At 39.4% G+C, this 19644-nt stretch overlaps 2 protein-coding genes across 2 annotated transcripts; one reads left to right on the forward strand and one right to left on the reverse strand.

Annotated features, from left to right (window-relative positions):
* Nucleotides 1-434: 434 nt before the first annotated feature.
* LOC149692868 (sodium-coupled monocarboxylate transporter 1-like) lies at nucleotides 435-13614 on the reverse strand. Its single transcript, XM_089868774.1, has 10 exons — nucleotides 13088-13614; nucleotides 10350-10535; nucleotides 8626-8780; nucleotides 8416-8556; nucleotides 7840-7975; nucleotides 6796-7003; nucleotides 3645-3799; nucleotides 1857-2071; nucleotides 628-758; nucleotides 435-553 (listed from the first exon to the last, which is right to left on the reverse strand). Exons 1-10 carry the CDS (start codon nucleotides 13412-13414, stop codon nucleotides 480-482), a joined length of 1728 nt encoding a protein of 575 aa, XP_089724900.1. The 5' UTR covers nucleotides 13415-13614; the 3' UTR covers nucleotides 435-479.
* A 1330-nt stretch (nucleotides 13615-14944) lies between these two features.
* On the forward strand, nucleotides 14945-17722 carry LOC149692869 (uncharacterized). The gene is made up of 3 exons (XM_089868797.1): nucleotides 14945-14964; nucleotides 15566-16736; nucleotides 16829-17722. Exons 1-3 carry the CDS (start codon nucleotides 14945-14947, stop codon nucleotides 17720-17722), a joined length of 2085 nt encoding a protein of 694 aa, XP_089724923.1.
* Nucleotides 17723-19644: the final 1922 nt, after the last annotated feature.

A 19644-nucleotide genomic window follows, 5' to 3' on the forward strand; every position in this document is an offset into this window, starting at 1 on the left:
GTAGAAATTTAGAAAATTGCAATCAAAGTTTTGTGTTTGGAAAAGGCTTAGCTAAATTTTGTTTCGTTTGATGACGTAGTAAGGAGAAATTTTCTCTCTTGATGTCGCTCACGTGACGCCTGGTAGTGTCTCCGCGCCGCGTTAAGCCTAATTTATTCAGATTCGCGCGCCATTGGTATACTCGGGAGTCTCGGGCGCGCGCGCTAGGCTTTTCCGCGAGATGCCGTGAGTGAGTAGCGAGGAGAAAAACCCGCCAAAAATCTTCTCCGCAAATATGCTTTTGCCCCCAAATTTCAAGTTTTCGAAGTGTGTTTTCTGTGTTTTCCTTCATATTTAAATATTAATCAAGCATATTTTTGGAATCAGAAGAGTTTAAACTCTCAAAAAAGTAAGGTTTTCTTTAGATTTGAGATAATTTTTAAATCAGGTCGGTATTCCTTTAAAAATCAATTTTTTATCATAAACCCATATTCTTTAGTTTACATATTCTTCCAGGAGTTTGGTCGACAAACTAGGTGACATAGTAATTTAGGGTTTGTTTCGACTGGTCCAACTGAAATACATTTTACATCTTAGTATCATTGGCTCGCGAGTGACTACCTTATTTCATTGTTACTTGTGACTTACCAAAAACGTACGACAAAACGTAACCGAAAAATATCGTCGACACTGTTCCAACTGGACCAAACCACGCGAAAGATATCCCAGAAAATGGGAAGAACATCTTGCCAGTTGGAGTGCCACTATTCATCTCAGACCTAAGAATTCAGATAAGGTAGTCATTGTGCCATGTTAACAAAAACAGTGGCTGCGTTCAGTAACACTCATCAGTAAAAACATCGATGTTTGGAAAAATGAAATCGGTGTTCTTTTGACGTCATGATGACGTTGCAGTTGTTGAACGGCACAATTTTGTGTAATCAATGCTTTTCAAAATGGCGACGATATAATGATAAGGTTATGGCAGAGGCTTAAGTAATGATACCGAACTATTTACAAAGATATTGTACTTCAATTTATCAATTAAATTCGGACATAATCGTTTTTTTACCGAAAAAAACATATTGTTTTTTAGTATTATTATCCATAAGGATAATATTTATCAATCCTTTATTATTTAAAATTGCAGTGATTGGGATGTAGTTCCCTCCATTTATTTTTGTTGCGGCGCAAAATGACCAAATTTACGTCATGAATCCGATGCTCATCAAAAGAAAACCTCCTCTCACAGCTGATTTTTCTGATGGGCTTCCGATGAGCATCATGACGTCACGCCCAAAGACGCGAAAAACCGTTCAGTAAGACATCGATGTCATCTTATAGTCATCGATGTTTTTGATGCCGGTTACTGAACGCAGCCAGTGATGAGAGTGAAGCGACTATTCATTTGCAGGTAATACTACCTTGTATTAATTAATTAAACTAAAACCAGAAGTGAGATGAGACTAGAAGTGAAGGGCTCTAGCATTGATAGTAGATCCTGGCACTAGTGAACAAATTTGAGGATTTTATGCCACCGCTTCCATCGCGCCTACACTAGAGAGAAAAAAAATTGGTCGAGTTCCAAAAACGTTTCCTACCCCCTTCCCCTCAACCTAAAGCCACGGAACACGGACGCGGCTCCCTGAATCTAGTTCGGCCGTCTACCGCCACGAGCGTCTCACGTTTTGGAGGGAAAATTCAAAAACCGCTACCAGAGGGCCAACCGTTCTTGTGTTATCAAGAACATTCACTTTCGCCGAGTGAAGAATTTGGTTAGCTCAGTACTTCTGCAGTCTCATCTCACTTCTGATTAAACTAAAACGTATATTGTAACTTCCTTTAGGGCTAGAAATTCCCCAGCAGGTCTGACGTACCCTATTATATCGTGTAATGGAAGCGCTGTCGGGAGGATTTCATCTGACTCGAGATTTGTAGCGTTGGAATAAAATACGTTTGTTGAATTTTCAGAGAATGATAAGCAACCAGCTGTGGACGACGGTAACTTGTCGTGATTTATTGGATATATTTGAGCTCCAATAGCAATCCACAAGAAAATCAATGTCCCTAAAACCAAGGCTACCTTCGTAGCCTGCAATGAAAAATTGTTACATTCGATTCAGACGGAGCCTCCGAAATGAACTAGGCCCATGCGTGTGGCGAAGCGAGAATATTTCTTTAACCAATTTAGTTCGCCGTGGTTTTACGCTTGGGGGCGCTTATATTACCGTAAATAAACAAAGTTCAACCCGAGGGGTCGGTCATTCGTGAAATCCCGTACGCTACCCGTGAAATTCAATTTAAGATATTCGAAATCAAGGCTGATTTCGAAATCAAATAAAAAATCCGAAATCAGCAATGAAATCACAAAATCAGTAAAGAAATCACAAAATAAGTAAAAAAGTCACAAAATCTTCAAAGAAATCACGAAATCAGAAACAAAATCAGTAAAGAAATGGTGAAATCCATTACAAAATTCACGAAATCAAAATCAAAAGAAATCACGGAGAAAATCGCAAAATCCGAGGAAATCACGCATAAAACCTCTAAATCCAACTAATTTAAGGGAAAATCGCAAAATCCGTCGAAATCACGGTAAAAATAGCAAAATCCGACGGAATCACTGGAAAAATCTCAAAATTCGATGAAATCCATTGGATTTTATCGAATACTGAAATCAAACAAAATCCGTCGAAATCAAATGAAATCCGAAGAAATCAAATTGGATTTCGAAATCTCGTACACTTTTTACAAAACGTCCGACCCCTCGGTTCAACCCCGTGACCCTGTCGACTGCTTAAGTACTTGGGCCAAGGTCGCGGATTGTAAGTATATGGTTTTATTACTCTTACTGAATTATTTTAATTGAAATAATTTATTTTGTTGTCATCAATACAATCTAACCGAAAGATTCAATAAAAAGTGAATAGCCTCAAAAACATTTACGTTAGTTTTAGGATGAAACTTTTCTCTATCATAAATATTTTATGACTGACCCCTAAAACATCAACGATAATTTAAGGAAGACCCCTGTCACAACGGTCAATTATGTGCCATCTCGTACACATATTGGGTGAAAATATTTTCCTTAACAAAACTGGATATTTCCCCACATAAAATTTGACATGCATGGGCCTAGTTCATTTCGGAGGCTCCGATTCAGACAACATTAGAAAAATTATGGGGCCTACAAATACCTACGTTTTCTAACTTAAAGCCTAACGGAAATAATTTGGAATTGCTCATTGTCAAACTTACTGGGCGTGCATTACAATTTTAAAGTTACAGTTATAGCAAGAAGTTATATCAGTATCTCAGAGAGAAGGTATAAGATGCCTTTGTATTCGCCGGGCGCCATAGTGCCAGTCCCCCTTTCAAAATACAAGGGGAGACGTAAAAGGAGGTGCCGGGCTATTTCGCCTCTCCTCAGTCGGAAAACATGACTGTAATTTTCGTCACTCGCGTCGTCGCGCTGACGTGAGTTTTCAAGAACCAATGAGATGCTGGTTGTAATTTAGAGACGGGGATTGACTCCGGACAGGCTACGTTTGGACTGGAGATAAACCTGGAAATCTGGCGAATTTATACCTTCTCTCTGAGATACTAGATATAACTTCTTGGTTATACGAGAAACTAGCGAAGAAATGTATTTAGCAGAAGGATACCTTAGGATTTGCTCGAGGGAAGAATATTGCAAGAATCATTACTCCGCAGATAGGACCAGATAGGCCCATTACGATTGATGAAAACGTTTTCATGGCACCACCCAAAAACGGAACGACGAAACTAAACAATACCGCAATTACTCCATAAACAGCCGCTAAAAATAAATAGAATAATTGTGTTTCATTTTCTACGAATTAGAACCATCGATCTTACGACATGACTAAGCATCTAAAGCATGGTTTTCACTTGACCGAAAAAAACTACTTCGCAGCTGGACGTCAAACGTCAGATTTGTTGTTTACGCTGTCGCCCAGCGTTATAGTGTTTTCACTTAACGTAGTTCCAGCAAATAATGGAACCAAGGCTTAACAGATAAACTGAACACTGCACTAATAGTGTGCTACCACGAAGCTAGGGGGAAAAACTGTGACGTCAATATTGGGTCCCGAATTTGTATTGCCCAAGCTGACGACGTCTCGCGACTGCCAATATGGTCGCCTGAAAATAAGGTATGAGATAAGAGCATGTGACGTCACTACAAAGTTCGTGGTAACACACTATTGCGGCCCATCTATTGTCTTTCTTTTTTGCAATCTCTGTTTCTAATATCATACAGATTTGTATCGTTCCTAACCTCTTCAATAAACCTTTCAGCATTTAATTTCGGCATTCTCAGGGATTTGTACTAGTTACTGACTCGATTAGGAACGACATAATTAAAAACAGGGCGGACCGCAGACGTCCTCGACGCGTGGTCGAAAATGACGTCATGACTCTAGCTTATTGCTGATTGGCTCGCGCCAGAGAGAATTTAGAAGGGGAGTGGAAGGCCCCCCTTTGACTCTATTAAACGTGATGACGCCCAAACAAGATGTCGCGTTGAGCTTTTTGGGGTAGGCGAGTTTCCGGTCACGTGTTCTAAAATCTATCTATTACAAACGCATCATACCGGAAATCGACCTGCCTAGATAACGTTTAGCAGACGACGTTGCGCTACATTCCAAACCACCCCTTCCACTCCCCTTCTAAGTTCTCTCTGCTCGCGCAGAGCGTTAACATTGAACGCGGTCGAAAAAATAGAAAGATAATATCGGCACACTCAACGTAATTTCTGTCCGGCGTAACTGTGTTTTTTTTCGGTTGTCGCTTGACGTCGGGCGAAAAGTCGTGATTTACGCCAAGTGAAAACCATGCTTAAAGCGCCGTTGTTTTTGTCATATACAATTCTAAAACACTTTGTTTGTGTACTTTAAAGGTGTAAACAAGGTAAACAATGCAACCGAGCCTCTACAAACTTCTATATTTATTGTTTATCTCTACTGACTTTGGCAGGAATAAATAGATTTATCTACTTGAAATCTTTAGCTCGCCGTTTTCTGGGTCCATCTGCTTGAACTAAATGGGAGAGGAGATGCAGAAACCGTCACAACTCACGTCACACCTAATGTGTTTGAACTTGGGAGTCAAGTGGCATTGACGTAGCTATTGATCAATCAGCGCCAAACCCTAATGTAACAATTTATCTTTGCGTTGTGTGAACCAAAAACGGATTTATGTGAGAAGAACGTCGGATCGTAGCTTTAGCCTCTAGTACCATCCTCGCATACTTTATTGAGAAACTTCGTCTGCTTATATTTTGACTCCACCCACAAATTCTGTATATAGTCACTTCTAGTGATCGAAAATGTCATTCTTATCTCTATTTTCGTGGTTAATTATTTTGTTCCGAAAATGCGCCAGTGGTTAAAAAGCAAAGTGGACAACAATGCGATATAACTCCCGATTTATGGGAATTAAGTTTTAAAGTTAAGAATATAAATAATTGATTTTTCTAGTTTTTCTTCAACATCAATTATTTGAATTCTTAACTTTAAAACTTAATTCCACTAAATCGGGAGTTACATCGCATTGTTGTCCACTTTTCTTTTTCACCACTGGCGCAATTTCGGAAAATAATATTTAACCACGAAAATAGAGATAAGAATGACATTTTCGATCTCTAGAAGTCGCTATGTACATAGTTTGTGGGTGGAGTCAAAATATAAGCAGACGAAGTTTCTCAATATAGTCAAGAAGTGATATCTAGTTTATTAGGGAGAAGGTATAAATTCGCCAGATTTGCAGCTTTATCTCCAGTCCAAACGTAGCCTGTCCGGAGTCAATCCCCGTCTCTAAATCACAACCAGCATCTCATTGGTTCTTGAAAACTCACGTCAGCGCGTCGACGCGAGTGACGAAAATTACACTCATATTTTCCGACTGAGGAGAGACCGCGAAATAGCCCGGCGCCTCCTTTGACGTCCCCCCCTTGTATTTTGAAAGGGGGAATGGGACTATGGCCCGCGCCAATACTTAGGCATCTTATACCTTCTCCCTAATAAACTAGATATAACTTCATGCGAGGATGGGTAGTGAATTTGCTACGTTCAACGTTCTTCTTACATAAATCCGTTTTTGTGTGAACGAATAAACCAAGAGCGAATAGCCAATTAAACGCGAGAAAGGAGAAACGAACGGTTTACCGAAGCTTTAAGCCCTTCCCCTTACCTTCATTCAGATATAATATGAGGTCTATAACTTCTTAAATATTAAGTAGAGACAGAGAGGATTTATAATAGGGAGTTTCAGATATAATATGAGGTCTATAACTTCTTAAATATTAAGTAGAGACAGAGAGGATTTATAATAGGGAGTGGAAGCTCTTGCCCTTGACAGTGCTAAATACAATGTAGCTCAAACAAGTAGGTTGCGACGCTAAAACTGGCCAGCTAAATTTCCGGTCACATGGCTATCCTTTAATTTTAAAGTTTGCCCTCAATCACTGTTGGTTGTACAATTACCCAATAAGGGTTGGCGATTTCGAGTGCGACTGGCGCCATTTGGAGAACTTTATTTTAAGTCAGATGTTTCCCTTTCCCTAAAAAGGTAGTGCCCATCTCCCCTAGACCCTCCCGCAACATTCTAGACCCACCCTAGAGGGAGGGGCCACAAAAAATTACACCGGAAATAGACCTGGCCAGTTTTGTTGATCACGTGATTTTTGAGCTACATAATATTCCTCAGTTTCTACTCCCTATTATAAATTCTCTCTGGTAGAGACATCTATATATTCCTGCCTATGGTAAATCTTGTTTCACGAATTAAACTTACTCAGAACTTTACAAGTGATAATATTGTTTCTGTCGTTGCTGGTCAATCGAGGACAGTATATTTGCATAAAATCGACCAGAGTGACGGCAGCGAAAGCGTTAATATAAGACGAGAACGTACTAAGCGCCCCACTCAGTATACCCGACAGGGCTAATCCAGCTAGCCCCGGTGTGTTACTCAGAGTTACCTCAATAGCGTGGATCAAGATCTGAAATTAAATTTTGTACCAAATTGACTTCGTGTAAAGTTCCGTCTACAAATTTAAGCAGACTAATGCCTGGTTCCGAGGGGTCGGACGTTTGTCAAAATCCCGTACACTTCGTTTGAAATCTGTTTAAAATCTCTCTCGAAAATCTCGAAATCCCGAAATCTCACGTCAAAATCTAAAAATCTTAAAATCTCATGTCAAAATCTCGAAATCCCGAAATCTCACGTCAAAATCTAAAAATCCCAAAATCCCTACCTTAAAAACTGAAAATCCCGAAATCCCTATTTTAAAATCTGAAAATCCCGAAATCTCACATTAAAATCTAGAAATCCCGAAATCTTAACGTAAAATCCCGAAATCTCATCCTAAATATCAAAATCCGAAAATCTCCTCGAAATCCGAAAATCTCCTCGAAATCTGAAAATCTCCTCGAAATCTGAAAATCTCCTCAAAATCTGAAAATCTCCTACAAAATCTGAAAATCTTGTTCCAAAGCCCGAAATCTCCTTCAAAATCTGAAAATCCTGAAAAAAATCCCGAAATCTTCTTCGAAATCTGAAAATAGCGTTCAAAATCTGAAAATCTCCTTTAAAATCCCGAAATCTTAAAATCTTGGACTAGATTTCCAGATTTCTAAAATCTGAGTCAGAATCTCAAAATCTGGGGCAAAATCTCAAAATCTTTGTCAAAATCTTGAAATATCACAATCCCGTACACTAAAATGCCGAACGTCCGACCCCTCGCCTGGTTCCAAGAATATATTCTACTCAGGACATATTGCTCGTATTTGTATAGTCCCTCTCTTGATTCAAAATTATATTAAAAATGTGTTTGACCTGGTCCATAGAAGTGACGTCACTGTTGGGATCATTGAGTGGATCACAGTTGGCAAACCGAGCATAAATAACCAGTGTCAAAAGAACCAGCATAACCTTGAAAATTAACATCATAAATGCGCTCAACATAATTGATCTGTAAAATGAGAAAGTTCCCAGTCAACTTATGATTTTTAGCCACATCGTATAATAGGATAGTAGCAGAAGTGAGATGAGACTAGAAGTAAAGGGCTCTAGCATTGAAAGTAGATCCTGGCACTAGTGAACAAATTTAAGGATTTTATGCCGCTTCCATCGCGCCTACACTAGAGAGAAAAAAATTGGTCGAGTTCCAAAAACATTTCCTACCCCCTTCCCCTCAACCTAAAGCGGCGGAACACGGACGCGGCTCCTAGAATCTAGTTCGGCCATCTACCACCGCGAGCGTCTCACGTTTTGGAGGGAAAATTCAGAAACCGCTACCAGAGGGCCAACCGTTCTTGTGTTATCAAGAATATTCACTTTCGTCGTGAGTGAAGAATTTGGCTAGCTCGATACTTCTAGTCTCATGTCACTTCTGATAGTAGTGATATATACTTTTGAGCATCTTTAGCGCATTTAACACTGAGAAAGCGTTGAATTCCCGCTTGATTCGTTCCGTAATCTTTGAGAGCAAAAACAATCCCCATTGCGTAAAGAGACCACATTGAGTAACGCGTAGTTTCAGTTTCAAGAACCCTGCGTTTACGATAATTTTATATATAACTAGTTGTATACTTGACATAGGATTACGTTAAACGTCTCTACGTTAAATGAAGACGATCTCCTTCGACGACGGCTGTTGTCCAAACTTCACCAAGGCCACCAACGTCTATCGTACCTTTGATAATGACTAGCAGGACGCATGAAAACATGAGTACAGTTTGTAGTACATCCGTCCAAACAACGGCTTTGAAACCTCCCTATATGTTTATTTGGAAAAAGTGTCAACGGTGAAAGGACCAACGATTAACTGAGTTATATCATAAGAAAATAATATATAGCTCCCTATAAGTATGAAACGTAGTACATTTTCATACTACAGCATTTGCTCCCAAATTTGGCGCGCTTACGCTTTTGCGCCCCGTGGGAGAAGTTTCGGTACTACGAGTGAAAGGGGGACGAAACCGCACGATGGGCCGGGGATACTCCTTACCTCGTACCAGTGTAGGCGCTAGCCTCGCTCACCAAAATCTCGCGCCATCTATTAATTTATTATGATAATTTTGACATGTACTTAATCAGTTATAATTACCATAATAATAACTTCTAGACCTTTAACTATTTAATTACGATATAAAATTTGAAAATTTTATAAACAAATATTTCATCTTTTTAACGCCAAAAACTCTTAATAGGTGGCATTAGAAACTTTTTACAAATTTCAATGGAAGAAAATGCTGTTTACATGGCTTAAATTGAGAGTTTCATACTTATAGGGAGCTATATATTATTTTCTTATGGTTATATTAACTATATTAATTTAGAGAATTTATGGTTAAAATGGGTCCTATAAACTAAGTAGGGATACAAGAACTAGGGCTTTTGTGGGTACAATATCATCACGTCATAAGCATGAGGAGATTAGGGTTAAAATTTGCAAAGAAACCAAGGCGCAGGGGCGGGACCGCCATTCACAACGCTAGCCGACTCACACTGCCTCATGCGGTGTTTATTGGCGCCAAGGAAATAGCCTATGATGGCGGCCTCGCCCTGTGTTGTTTGCTATTCCTATGGCAATAATGGAATGACCTATTCACTTTAGGTCTCGCTACGAAGATGACTACAGATGACTATAAATCCAGGAATGTATGGAGGGGTTGGAATGGCTAAGGTCGAATCCTAATCGGCACGAAATGATCTTGGAAACAACTGGCGTGGCTTAATTTACGCTAGTGACGTCATAGCCTGACGTAAAAATCGTATTTACCACTTAAATTATTTTCATTCATTCATTGGCTGCCAAAAAAACTTGTTTGCCATAATTCTAATCCCTCTACCCTAGGTCCTCTGCCTAGGCTGAGAGAATCGAATATGAACGCGAACATTTAACTTTAAAAAAGTCTAAAAGGTCACTTCTGCCATGCCTTTTTTAACGAGTCATGACATTTTTCGCCTTCGGTAGAAAGCTAAACAGACGTAGGGGGAGGAGCTACACTTCCAAAAAAAGGACTCGCCTTATGCTTCCACCATCAAGGGTACAACGAGAGCCCCCTTAGCCATTCCAGCCCCTCCATACATTCCTGATAAAACCCAATTGGACAAATCCATAATTCGGTACTCGTCATGCAATAGATTTCACAACCCTCTGTCGTCATTCTCACAGAAAGGTATAACACTTGTAGGAAAACCATGGTATTTTCTTTAAAAGTAGCTCCAGTTTGAAATATTCATTAGTTTTAAACTTAACGCTAGTATTTAAAAAGATAAACATGTCGTCGCTAAAGACTGCAACTCTTAAAGTAAAATTAAAATGTAGAAAGGTTTTTTACCAGTACGCAGTAGAAAGTACAGACGAGACCCGTAACGCTTGACGTCACCCAGTAGGGAATCCCCGTTATTTTGGTGATGGCCAGAGCTGGAACGTACAGCACCAATCCCAAGTAGAAGACGTTAGTGATTAAATAGAATCCAGAAAATAGAAGCCTCGTCACTCGGTCGAATCTATTTTCCAAGTACTGATAATAATAATAATAATCTGAGCTTTGTCTATGATGGGATTTCCACACTAAGCCTGTACCTTATTTACAGGTGGGTCCCTTTACAATGCATAGAGGGGTGATGGCTAGCCCCTATGCCCCCACTGCTAACCTACAGCGCCCTACACTAACTATTACAGGCGTTAACCTCTGCAAGTTTTGATGGAAAGGAGAAACCTGGTTAGACCGTGGAAGAAAACTCCTTTTAACAAGCGGGGAGAGAACTTGCAAACTCTACGCAGAAGGATTTCGTCCCCGGTGCCACGGTCCGGGATCCCGCCCGGGATCCTCTTGCTGCGAGGCGAAAGCGCTAACCGCTACGCCACCCCACCATAAATACCAGAAACGAGAAACTAAAACCATGCTAATGCTCTTGCAATATTTAAGTTAGGTTGATTTTTCATTTATTATTTTAAAAATGATAAAAAAAAAAATATTTAATCAATCTATATCTATATAAATCAAAGTCCTGACTGACTGACTGATAATCAGCGCTCAGCCTGAACCGCTTGCCATAGAAGGCTGAAACTTTGCAGGAACGTTACTCATAAGTAGTAGGCGCGTACTAAGAAAGATTTTTCCAATCCACCGCCATCTCAAAAAATGGCACCCAGAAATGTAAAACAATCTTCTCTACGCATCAAAGTCCGCGCGTTTCAACCGATTTCGCAAATATTTAGTACACTGAATTCCTTTAACCTATAGACGGACTGAATGAATGGGTTCGATTTGTTGCCACCTTTTTAAATGGCGGCCAAAAACTTAAAATCCCTTCTTTATGGAATAATGATGAAAGTAATAAAAAATGCATTCCGACGGGCTGACGGGCAACGCCGAGTGCCTTCGCTCCTAGGGTGCTGCAAAAATATTAGTCATCAGTAAAATCTACTCATTCTATATATCATTTTAGATGGAAGTTCTTATTACACGCGAGCGACGCCGCGGGTAACGGCTAGTGTAGTATAAGATGCGATGGTCGAAAAACTTCATACTAAATTATGTTCGCCACGGAACATACAACGAAAACATAGAAGCAAATAGTTATTCGATTGATCTGAGGTGCAATTAATTTCATTAAAATAATGCGAATCTAATCATTCCAAGATATTTTCAGCATGTTCCATTGTGCAGACATGCCTTATTATTAGAAGAAAAATCTATAAGAATTACCATAAGTATGACATTATGCTAGGAACTAAACTGAGAGCTAGTTTGAGAACGACATAAGAGAACTGACCACACACTCGGTTTTGCAGTCCATCTTCCTATTTAGTCAGTACTAAGCCTCTCACCAGGCGTCACTATACGAGAATCTATGAACCTATACGTCACTTCATGACAAGCTTCCAGTAACCAGTGACAAACTTATGGAACGTGTCTTATGGGTTTTTGAATTTACTTAATTTTTACATCCGATAACATAATCTGACTTCTGGGTTTGGTTTCTGAACTAAGATAATGTTATTTTACGCGCGGTTAAATTACACATGTCTGTAGAGTTTGCAGTCCTTATAAAGGCTCTTTCAGACGATCCAACTTTTTGACTCAGCTTGATGGGTCAACTCGAGTTGAATCAACTAGTTGGATCGTGTGAATGGACGCTGGATGAGTTGAGTCACCATAAAAGTTGGCTAGGAAAAATTGGATCAGTGATCCAATTTTTGCTGACTCAACTTTTTAAGTTCATTTCTCCAGCCAATCAAAATGAATTACAAAATAAAGCCTTTTTCGCGGGTTATTTCGTAAGTGCCAAGGTAGGTGGCGCTTAAAAAGTTCCATTTGGCGGTAAAAGTTTAGTCGTGTGAATAGGAAGGATTTATTTCACTTTTCCCTTCAAAAGTTCAAGGGCAAGTTGATACAACCTTTTGACCCATCGAGCTGAGTCAAAAAATTGGATCGTCTGAAAGAGCCTTAAGTATAATTAAGCTTATCGAGTGTTAATTAATTTAGTCGATTAAATATTAGCAAATGTGGATGAGAGGGAAAGTATGGCAATGGCCATAGAGCCTGTGTCAAAAAACGCGGACATCAAAGTTTCACCAATAACTATTTAGTCTACTAGTGACTGATGGACTTGCAAACTCGCGACTGAAAGTAGTTCAGACATTTATGCTCCTAGGTTTAACCATAGCCCACTCGATCACGCGCATCTCGACGCAAGCTGCTCGCGCTGTAGCTAAATTACCGAGATTTGTTTTAAACGTATCTAGTTTTATGTGCTTTTCTATTGCTTCGATAACCTTACTTAAATCCGTATTATACCTTCAAATACCTTTTAAAACATTAGCAGCTACTCTGTCCTGACTACAAACACAAATCAAGGAAGTTCTAGCAAACACAATAGCAGACGACGGTAACCGCGTATCCGCGAATTAACACAAGACCTATTTTAAGGGAGTGAACAGGCCCAGTATAGCTACGCCAATAAAACGGTCAACTACGGCGAAACTCTGATGACTCGCGAGTTGGTTTTGGCCATTTTCATACTTTTCCTCTCATCCACTTTTGATACTACAATATCCATTAGCTACCTCGTAAATGCTGGTGTATTCCATATTATGAAATACAGGAACCATAGTAAATCCGATGATTATTTTAGTGGCTGCTCCAGCGACGGAACTTATCTGATACTGCGCACCGTATAAATACATTTCTCCCACACCCCCAGCCATAGCGATAGCTGAGAAGATGGTGGCCATGATGGAGAAGGCGACAGGGATGACGGACATACGGCGATCGGCCAACAAATACTCCGAAGTCGTAGCTTTGTTACGATTACGACCCGTAATTACTCCAATGATGGCGCAAACCAGTAACGTTACGCCTAACACCGCGTAATCCACTATATTCAAGAGCATTTTAAAATTGCTTTGAAAGAGCTTCTATTTCTACGCAACTTCGACAAGGCGATCGAGGAGTCGTAATAAAATGTTATACACATTAAGAGGCCCATTACATAATTATTTTATATAAACTTTCGATTAAATAAGTCATTTTAGTAAATCGTAGTTTATCGCGAGATTATTTCAGAGCGCGAAGAATATTTTACAGTCGCTCTTGGAAAATTATCCAATAAGCTATAATGTTTCAATGACGATAAACGTATCAAATATCATTAACGCAACGCAAGGTTATAATACAACTGCAAGGGTCTAGGTTTTTCTTTTTGTCATAAATTACAGTTCTATGACATACATATCGATCCCAACCAAGAAAAGAAAAAAGCTTTTCAACAAGTCGACCCGAGGGCTCGTAATAGTAGCCACATCGTACGAGTGAATGGCCCCTCTATACCTACCCTAATGAGTGGATAACCCCTCTATACCTTACCCTAATGAGTGAATAACGCTATCTTTTACAATGCTTAAATGATTTACCATGCATAAAATCAGAGTGAATAGCCCCTCGATGCCCTACCCTAAACGGTGATAAAAACTTCTGCCCGGTCGGTAAAAATTTATTTAATATGCTTTAGCCTCTCCAACCGCGAAGTTATATCTCCTGGCCTCGGATAGGATCATGACTCCTAGTTGAAGAGATAGAGGGAGAGAGAGAAGGGGACGGTGCCTGTGACAAACCTCTCTCTCCGAGTATAGCGCTTTATTCGAGACCGGTTCTTAACAAGCGATTTTGGGCGAGGCTGTATAGTACTGGGCTGGCAAGTGAAAGGTCCGAGGTTCGATTCTCCGTGGAGGAAGGAAAGTTAAAAAAAATACTACTTCAGATGCAGATTGTGAAAGGTGGATAAATTACATTTCCAAAACTTTGAAAATTTATGGTTTTTCAAAAAGATTTCGTCAAATTTATGTCATATCCCTAATTCAACTCCAAGGGAACAGCTTCATATTTTCGCCATACATTTTAGTTCTGAAAGCTGTGACGCGCAGCTTGCGAAAATTCCCAATAAACCATATCATAAGAAAATAATATATAGCTCCCTATAAGTATGAAACGTAGTACATTTTCATACTACAGCATTTGCTCCCAAGTTTGGCGCGCTTACGCTTTTACGCCCCGTGGGAGAAGTTTCGATACTACGAGTAAAAGGGGGACGAAACCGCCTCCGCCACCTAAGGTGTCCGCGAAAGGCACGATGGGCCGGGGATACTCCTTACCTCGTACAAGTGTAGGCACTAGCCTCGTTCGTCAAAATCTCGCGCCATCTATTAATTTATTATGATAATTTCGACATGTACTTAATCAGTTATAATTATCATAATAATAACGTCTAGATCTTTAATTCTGGCGGTTTGTGAAGTAGCAATTGTTCGATAAATACATTTCAAATTACACTTTCAGGCCTGAAAATACCTAGCTAGAACCAGAGTTCTTCATCATTTCTTATCCTATCTATTTCCTCAACAATTTATGCTAAATTACGGATCCAAATGATTAAATTAAACTCCGGGTCAGTTTAGGTCATTGCTATATTCACCACTGTATTCAAAAGCCATATAGGCTTGGCGCATGCAAAACGATATTAATGTCTCAAAAAAATGGAGCGTTCAATGAGTTTCCCGAAAAGGGTCAACCTCCTCGACTTTTTTAACATACCTTTATTTTTCGCCGGATGTAGGACATATGTTGAACGCTGGTAATCGATCCCATGAAGGACATTAATAACATTTTCAGTTCAAACAAAGCTTCGCTCCACTTATTTCTTATATCAAATTCTATAGAATAAAATCTAGGTACGGATTATTTCTACCGAAATGGTGGTATGAACTGCGTCCACTGACTCGGTTTTCGCAAAATGGGAAAAAATCAAATGACTAACTCAAAAAAAAAATACGATTAATTGAACTGATATTAATTAATGCGATCGAATTACTAAACGCAGAAGGGAATAAGAGAGAAGGGAGACATTAGAGCCTGCTTTGGTAACGAGAGTCCGACCAACCTCAAGAAAACCGCGGAAACTTTGCGCAAGTACACAGCTTTTAACCAATTTACGGCAAAAATAGTTCTTTAACTTCTCCGCGGTATCAGGCGGCCTATTTGTCTGCTAGATTTTCATTCTCCAAGAGGAAGAGGAAAGCGGACACCCAACCCGCAAACGACCCCGACGTACTCGATGACTTAACTAGGCAAGAAAACCGAGACCTGCAAGATCTCATGGACAGAGAAGAGGAAAGACTGGCAAATGATGAACCGCAACCCATGGTTACCACGCCCGACGTACCCCTTCCCGATCAACTGGAGGAGCTGAACGTATTGAATAATGCGATCTTCTGCGCTAGATTTACGCCAGCAATGGTGGAAACCAGCGCGGACCTTTACATTGAAAGACACAGAGACGCCATAGAGGATTATCTGAGGAATAAACTAGCTAAGGATAGGGGGATTAAATGGTATTTAACCGTTAGAGCACGTTACACACGTGAGTTGGGAAATTCAGAACAGGATGTAGAAATTTTAATATACCATAGAACCCGCAACCTCATTATTTTAACTCCTGATGTTATTCATGGGCAAATAGATCAGGGGATTGTAACGTTAAAACGTTTAATTGAGGAGTATGAAACCCAAGGTAGCGGTTGGACGCTGGATGGAATTATGTTCCTTCAAATTAACATAATAGCTTATATGCCACTACACGGGGGTACATATTTTGAGCTTCCGAAAAAACTCTCATCTAAGAAAGCCCTAACCAATGTTAAAAACCACGACAATAAGTGTTTCCTATGGTCAATTTTAGCCCATTTACATCCTGTAGTCAGAAACTCTAGCCGTGTAGAAAATTATCTACAGTTCCGTAATGAATTAGACTTAACGGGAATAACATTCCCTGTAGAGGTAAATGAAAGGATGCTAGGAAAGTTTGAAAGGGTTAATAACCTTTCAATTAATATATTTGGCTTCGAAAATGAGGTCTTCCCCCTTTATGTTAGTTCGAACAGGGTGGAGGAAGCACGTCAAATAGACCTTTTATTGCTAACCCAGGGGGAGAGTCGACATTTCTGTTTAATCCGCAATCTGAGCCGTCTTTTGTCATCGTTCACTGCACATAACGGTAGGACCTATTACTGCCGTTATTGCCTTCACCGTTTTTCCGGTATTGGGTTCGACCAAAGACACGAAGAACATGTTAAAGAGTGTAGCCTACACGGTCCGCAGAAAATCCAAATGCCAGTAAAAGAACCCATCCTGGAGTTCAAAAACATCGCCTGGCAACAGAAAGTAAGTAACTTTTATCTAAGTATTGAGAGCAACTGTCCCGAAACATATAATGTAAAATCTTAAATTTGTTTCCAATTTTTCTGTTCCATTAGGTGAAGTTCGTCATCTACGCGGATTTCGAGTCAATCTTAAGTAAAATACAGGGATGCGATCAGGACGCTACCCTCTCTTCTTCCACGAAAACCTCCCAACACGTTGCCTGCGGGTTCAGCTACGTCATCGTTGGACAAGACGGTTCAGTGTCAAAACCAGTGACGTACAGAGGAATGGACGCGGCGGAAAGGTTTTTACAAAACCTTATTCGTGAAGATGAAATCATCCAGGGGAAGATAAAAGCCAACGTACCCATGAACCTGACAAACTCGGAAATGACGGAATTTGTATCAGCCCAAGTCTGCTACCTATGCGGGAAGGCGTTCACCCATGATAACTGCAAAGTTCGGGACCACGACCATTCAGATGGGTCTTACAGAGGAGCGGCTCATAATACCTGTAACCTCAAGTTGAAGACATTGAAATTCGTTCCGGTGTTCATGCATAACCTATCCCGCTATGATGCCCACTTGATAATGGACAAAATCGGACTCTTTAAACATCAAGAAATTAAGTGTATCCCGACGAATTCCGAGACTTACATTTCGTTTTCTCTGGGAAATCTACGCTTTCTAGACTCTATCAGGTTTATGCCAGCCTCGCTCGACTCCCTCGTTTCCAACTTGGCCAAGGGAGGTGCGGACAAGTTCAAATGCCTAAACTCTGTTTTCAAACCGGACGAAGTGGAGCATTTACTGAGGAAACAAGTCTACCCGTATGACTATTTCGATCGCGAGGAGAAATTTGACGAGACGGAGTTACCACCGAAGGAGGCTTTTTTCAACTCGCTCACCGATGAAAATGTTAGTGACGAGGATTATTCCCAAGCCCAAACAGTTTGGGAAAAATTCAGGATCGCTAACCTCGGCGAGTACCATGATTTATACGTCTAAACCGACGTTTTACTCTTGGCTGACGTATTTGAAAACTTCCGAGCCATGTGCTTGGAATATTACAAATTAGACTGCGCTCACGCCTTTACCGGTCCCGGTTTTGCTTGGCAGAGCGCTTTACGTATGACTGGAGTTAAATTAGAACTTCTTTTAGACCCTGATATGCACCTATTTATCGAGAAGGGAATTAGGGGAGGAGTTTCTCTGATAACCCACAGGTTGGCTGAGGCGAATAACAAACATCTTCCTGAAACCTACGACGCTTCGAAACCTAGTTCCTACATCACTTACCTGGACTGTAACAATCTTTATGGAACAGTAATAGAGAGTTTAAGCATCCCCTATACGCGTACGTGTAGCCACCTTTGACAATGCATCGGTCTAATGCACTGTCCCTTACAAAAATGTTCTTAAGAGTTCTAAAGGAATTTCTTTGGAACCCTACGGAGCCCTTGGGATAATTTTCTAAAGAAACTATTTCCAAAGACTTCCTTGGAATTTCCTAAAGAATTCTTGAGACAAATTTCGAAAGAATGTCTTGGGATTATTTTCTAAAGAAATTCTTTAGGGATTCTAGAGATAAATTTCTTAAGAAGGTCTAGGGATTATTTTCTAAAAAAATTCATTAGGAATTCTAAAGATAAATTTCCAAAGAATGTCGTGGGATTATTTTCTAAAGAAATTCTTTAGGCATTCTAGAGATAAATTTCCAAAGAACTTCTTGGGATTATTTTCTAAAGAAATTCTTTAGGAATTCTAGAGATAAATTTCCTAAGAAGGTCTAGGGATTATTTTCCAACGAAATTCTTTAGGAATTCTTGAGATCAATTTCCAAAAAAAGTCTAGGGTTAATTTCCCAAGGAAATTCGTTAGGAATTATTGAGATAAATGTCCAATGAAGCTCTAGGGTTTATTTTCCTAAGAAATTCTTTAAGAATTCTAGAGATAAATTTCCAAAGAAGATCTAGTGTTTATTTTCCAATGAAATTCGTTTGGAATTCAAGAGATAAATTTCTAAAGAAGGTCTAGGGTTTATTTTCCAACGAAATTAGTTTAGAATTTTAGAGATGAATTTCAAAGGGCCAGATATATTGCAATTATGCTTTACATATAATTATCTAAACAATATTTTTACCCTAATTGTTTAGCTAAAGTTTTCCTAGATAGATATTAACTTGATGGTTAAAAAAATTAAAAACTTTCACGAAGGCTATAAGACTCAGCAAGCGCTGAAATGAAATGTTATATTTACCCATTGTTTTCTTTTTTTATCTTTTTTTTTTTTGCCTTTAATAATCCGTGAGGTGTTTATGTAAAGGATGAAATAGATTGAAAGTAAAATAAGAGTAATTAAAATCGTTATGTTTAGATTTACAGGGAATCTAAGCTGTCAGTCGGAATTTTTGCTTAATTCTCTTATGGCATGTTTTATCTTTATTTCGAGCGTAATTAGAGTCCAAAATAAATATTTTTTAAAAAACATTGTAGAGAAAATTAGGTTAAACGCGTTTCTGATACTCGAAAAACTCTCAGTGAATATACATTATTAAATTTAACAACAACGTCTGTATCTACTGCTTGGCCATTAAAGCCTCCAAAACCCACTTAGTACCCCATACAATTGGACAAGTTTAAAACTTTCTGCCGTTTACGGATGTTTTTAAGTCGATTAAATGCCTGACTTTATAAGCCATTTCACACTGCATGCGAGAACTTCCCTCGCTATAAGGGGTGTAGTTCAGCATATAAGAACTACACTCCCTGTATTGGGATATGGTTTTCCATGTGAGAACTATCCTAGTTTCAAGTGACTAAATGAATTAACCCATAATCTTCCCTATATATTTCTCAAGAAAATTCCATAGACATTTCCCACGAAAATTCCAAAGACATTTCCCAAGTAAATTCCAAAGATATTTCCC

Source organism: Phalangium opilio, unplaced genomic scaffold (assembly GCF_054372755.1).
Source record: "Phalangium opilio isolate 3A_F unplaced genomic scaffold, DU_Popi_V2 ptg000024l_1, whole genome shotgun sequence".
NCBI lineage: Eukaryota > Metazoa > Arthropoda > Arachnida > Opiliones > Phalangiidae > Phalangium > Phalangium opilio.

Coding starts and splice junctions, on each gene's coding strand:
- LOC149692869 (XM_089868797.1), top strand. CDS start 14,945: ATGATTAAATTAAACTCCGG. Junction 14,965..15,565: donor ATGATTAAATTAAACTCCGG/GTCAGTTTAGGT, acceptor TTTGTCTGCTAG/ATTTTCATTCTCCAAGAGGA. Junction 16,737..16,828: donor ACATCGCCTGGCAACAGAAA/GTAAGTAACTTT, acceptor CTGTTCCATTAG/GTGAAGTTCGTCATCTACGC.
- LOC149692868 (XM_089868774.1), bottom strand. CDS start 13,414: ATGCTCTTGAATATAGTGGATTACGCGGTGTTAGGCGTAACGTTACTG. Junction 8,557..8,625: donor GGAGATCGTCTTCATTTAAC/GTAGAGACGTTT, acceptor TCGTAAACGCAG/GGTTCTTGAAACTGAAACTA. Junction 2,072..3,644: donor TCCCTCGAGCAAATCCTAAG/GTATCCTTCTGC, acceptor TTTTCATTGCAG/GCTACGAAGGTAGCCTTGGT.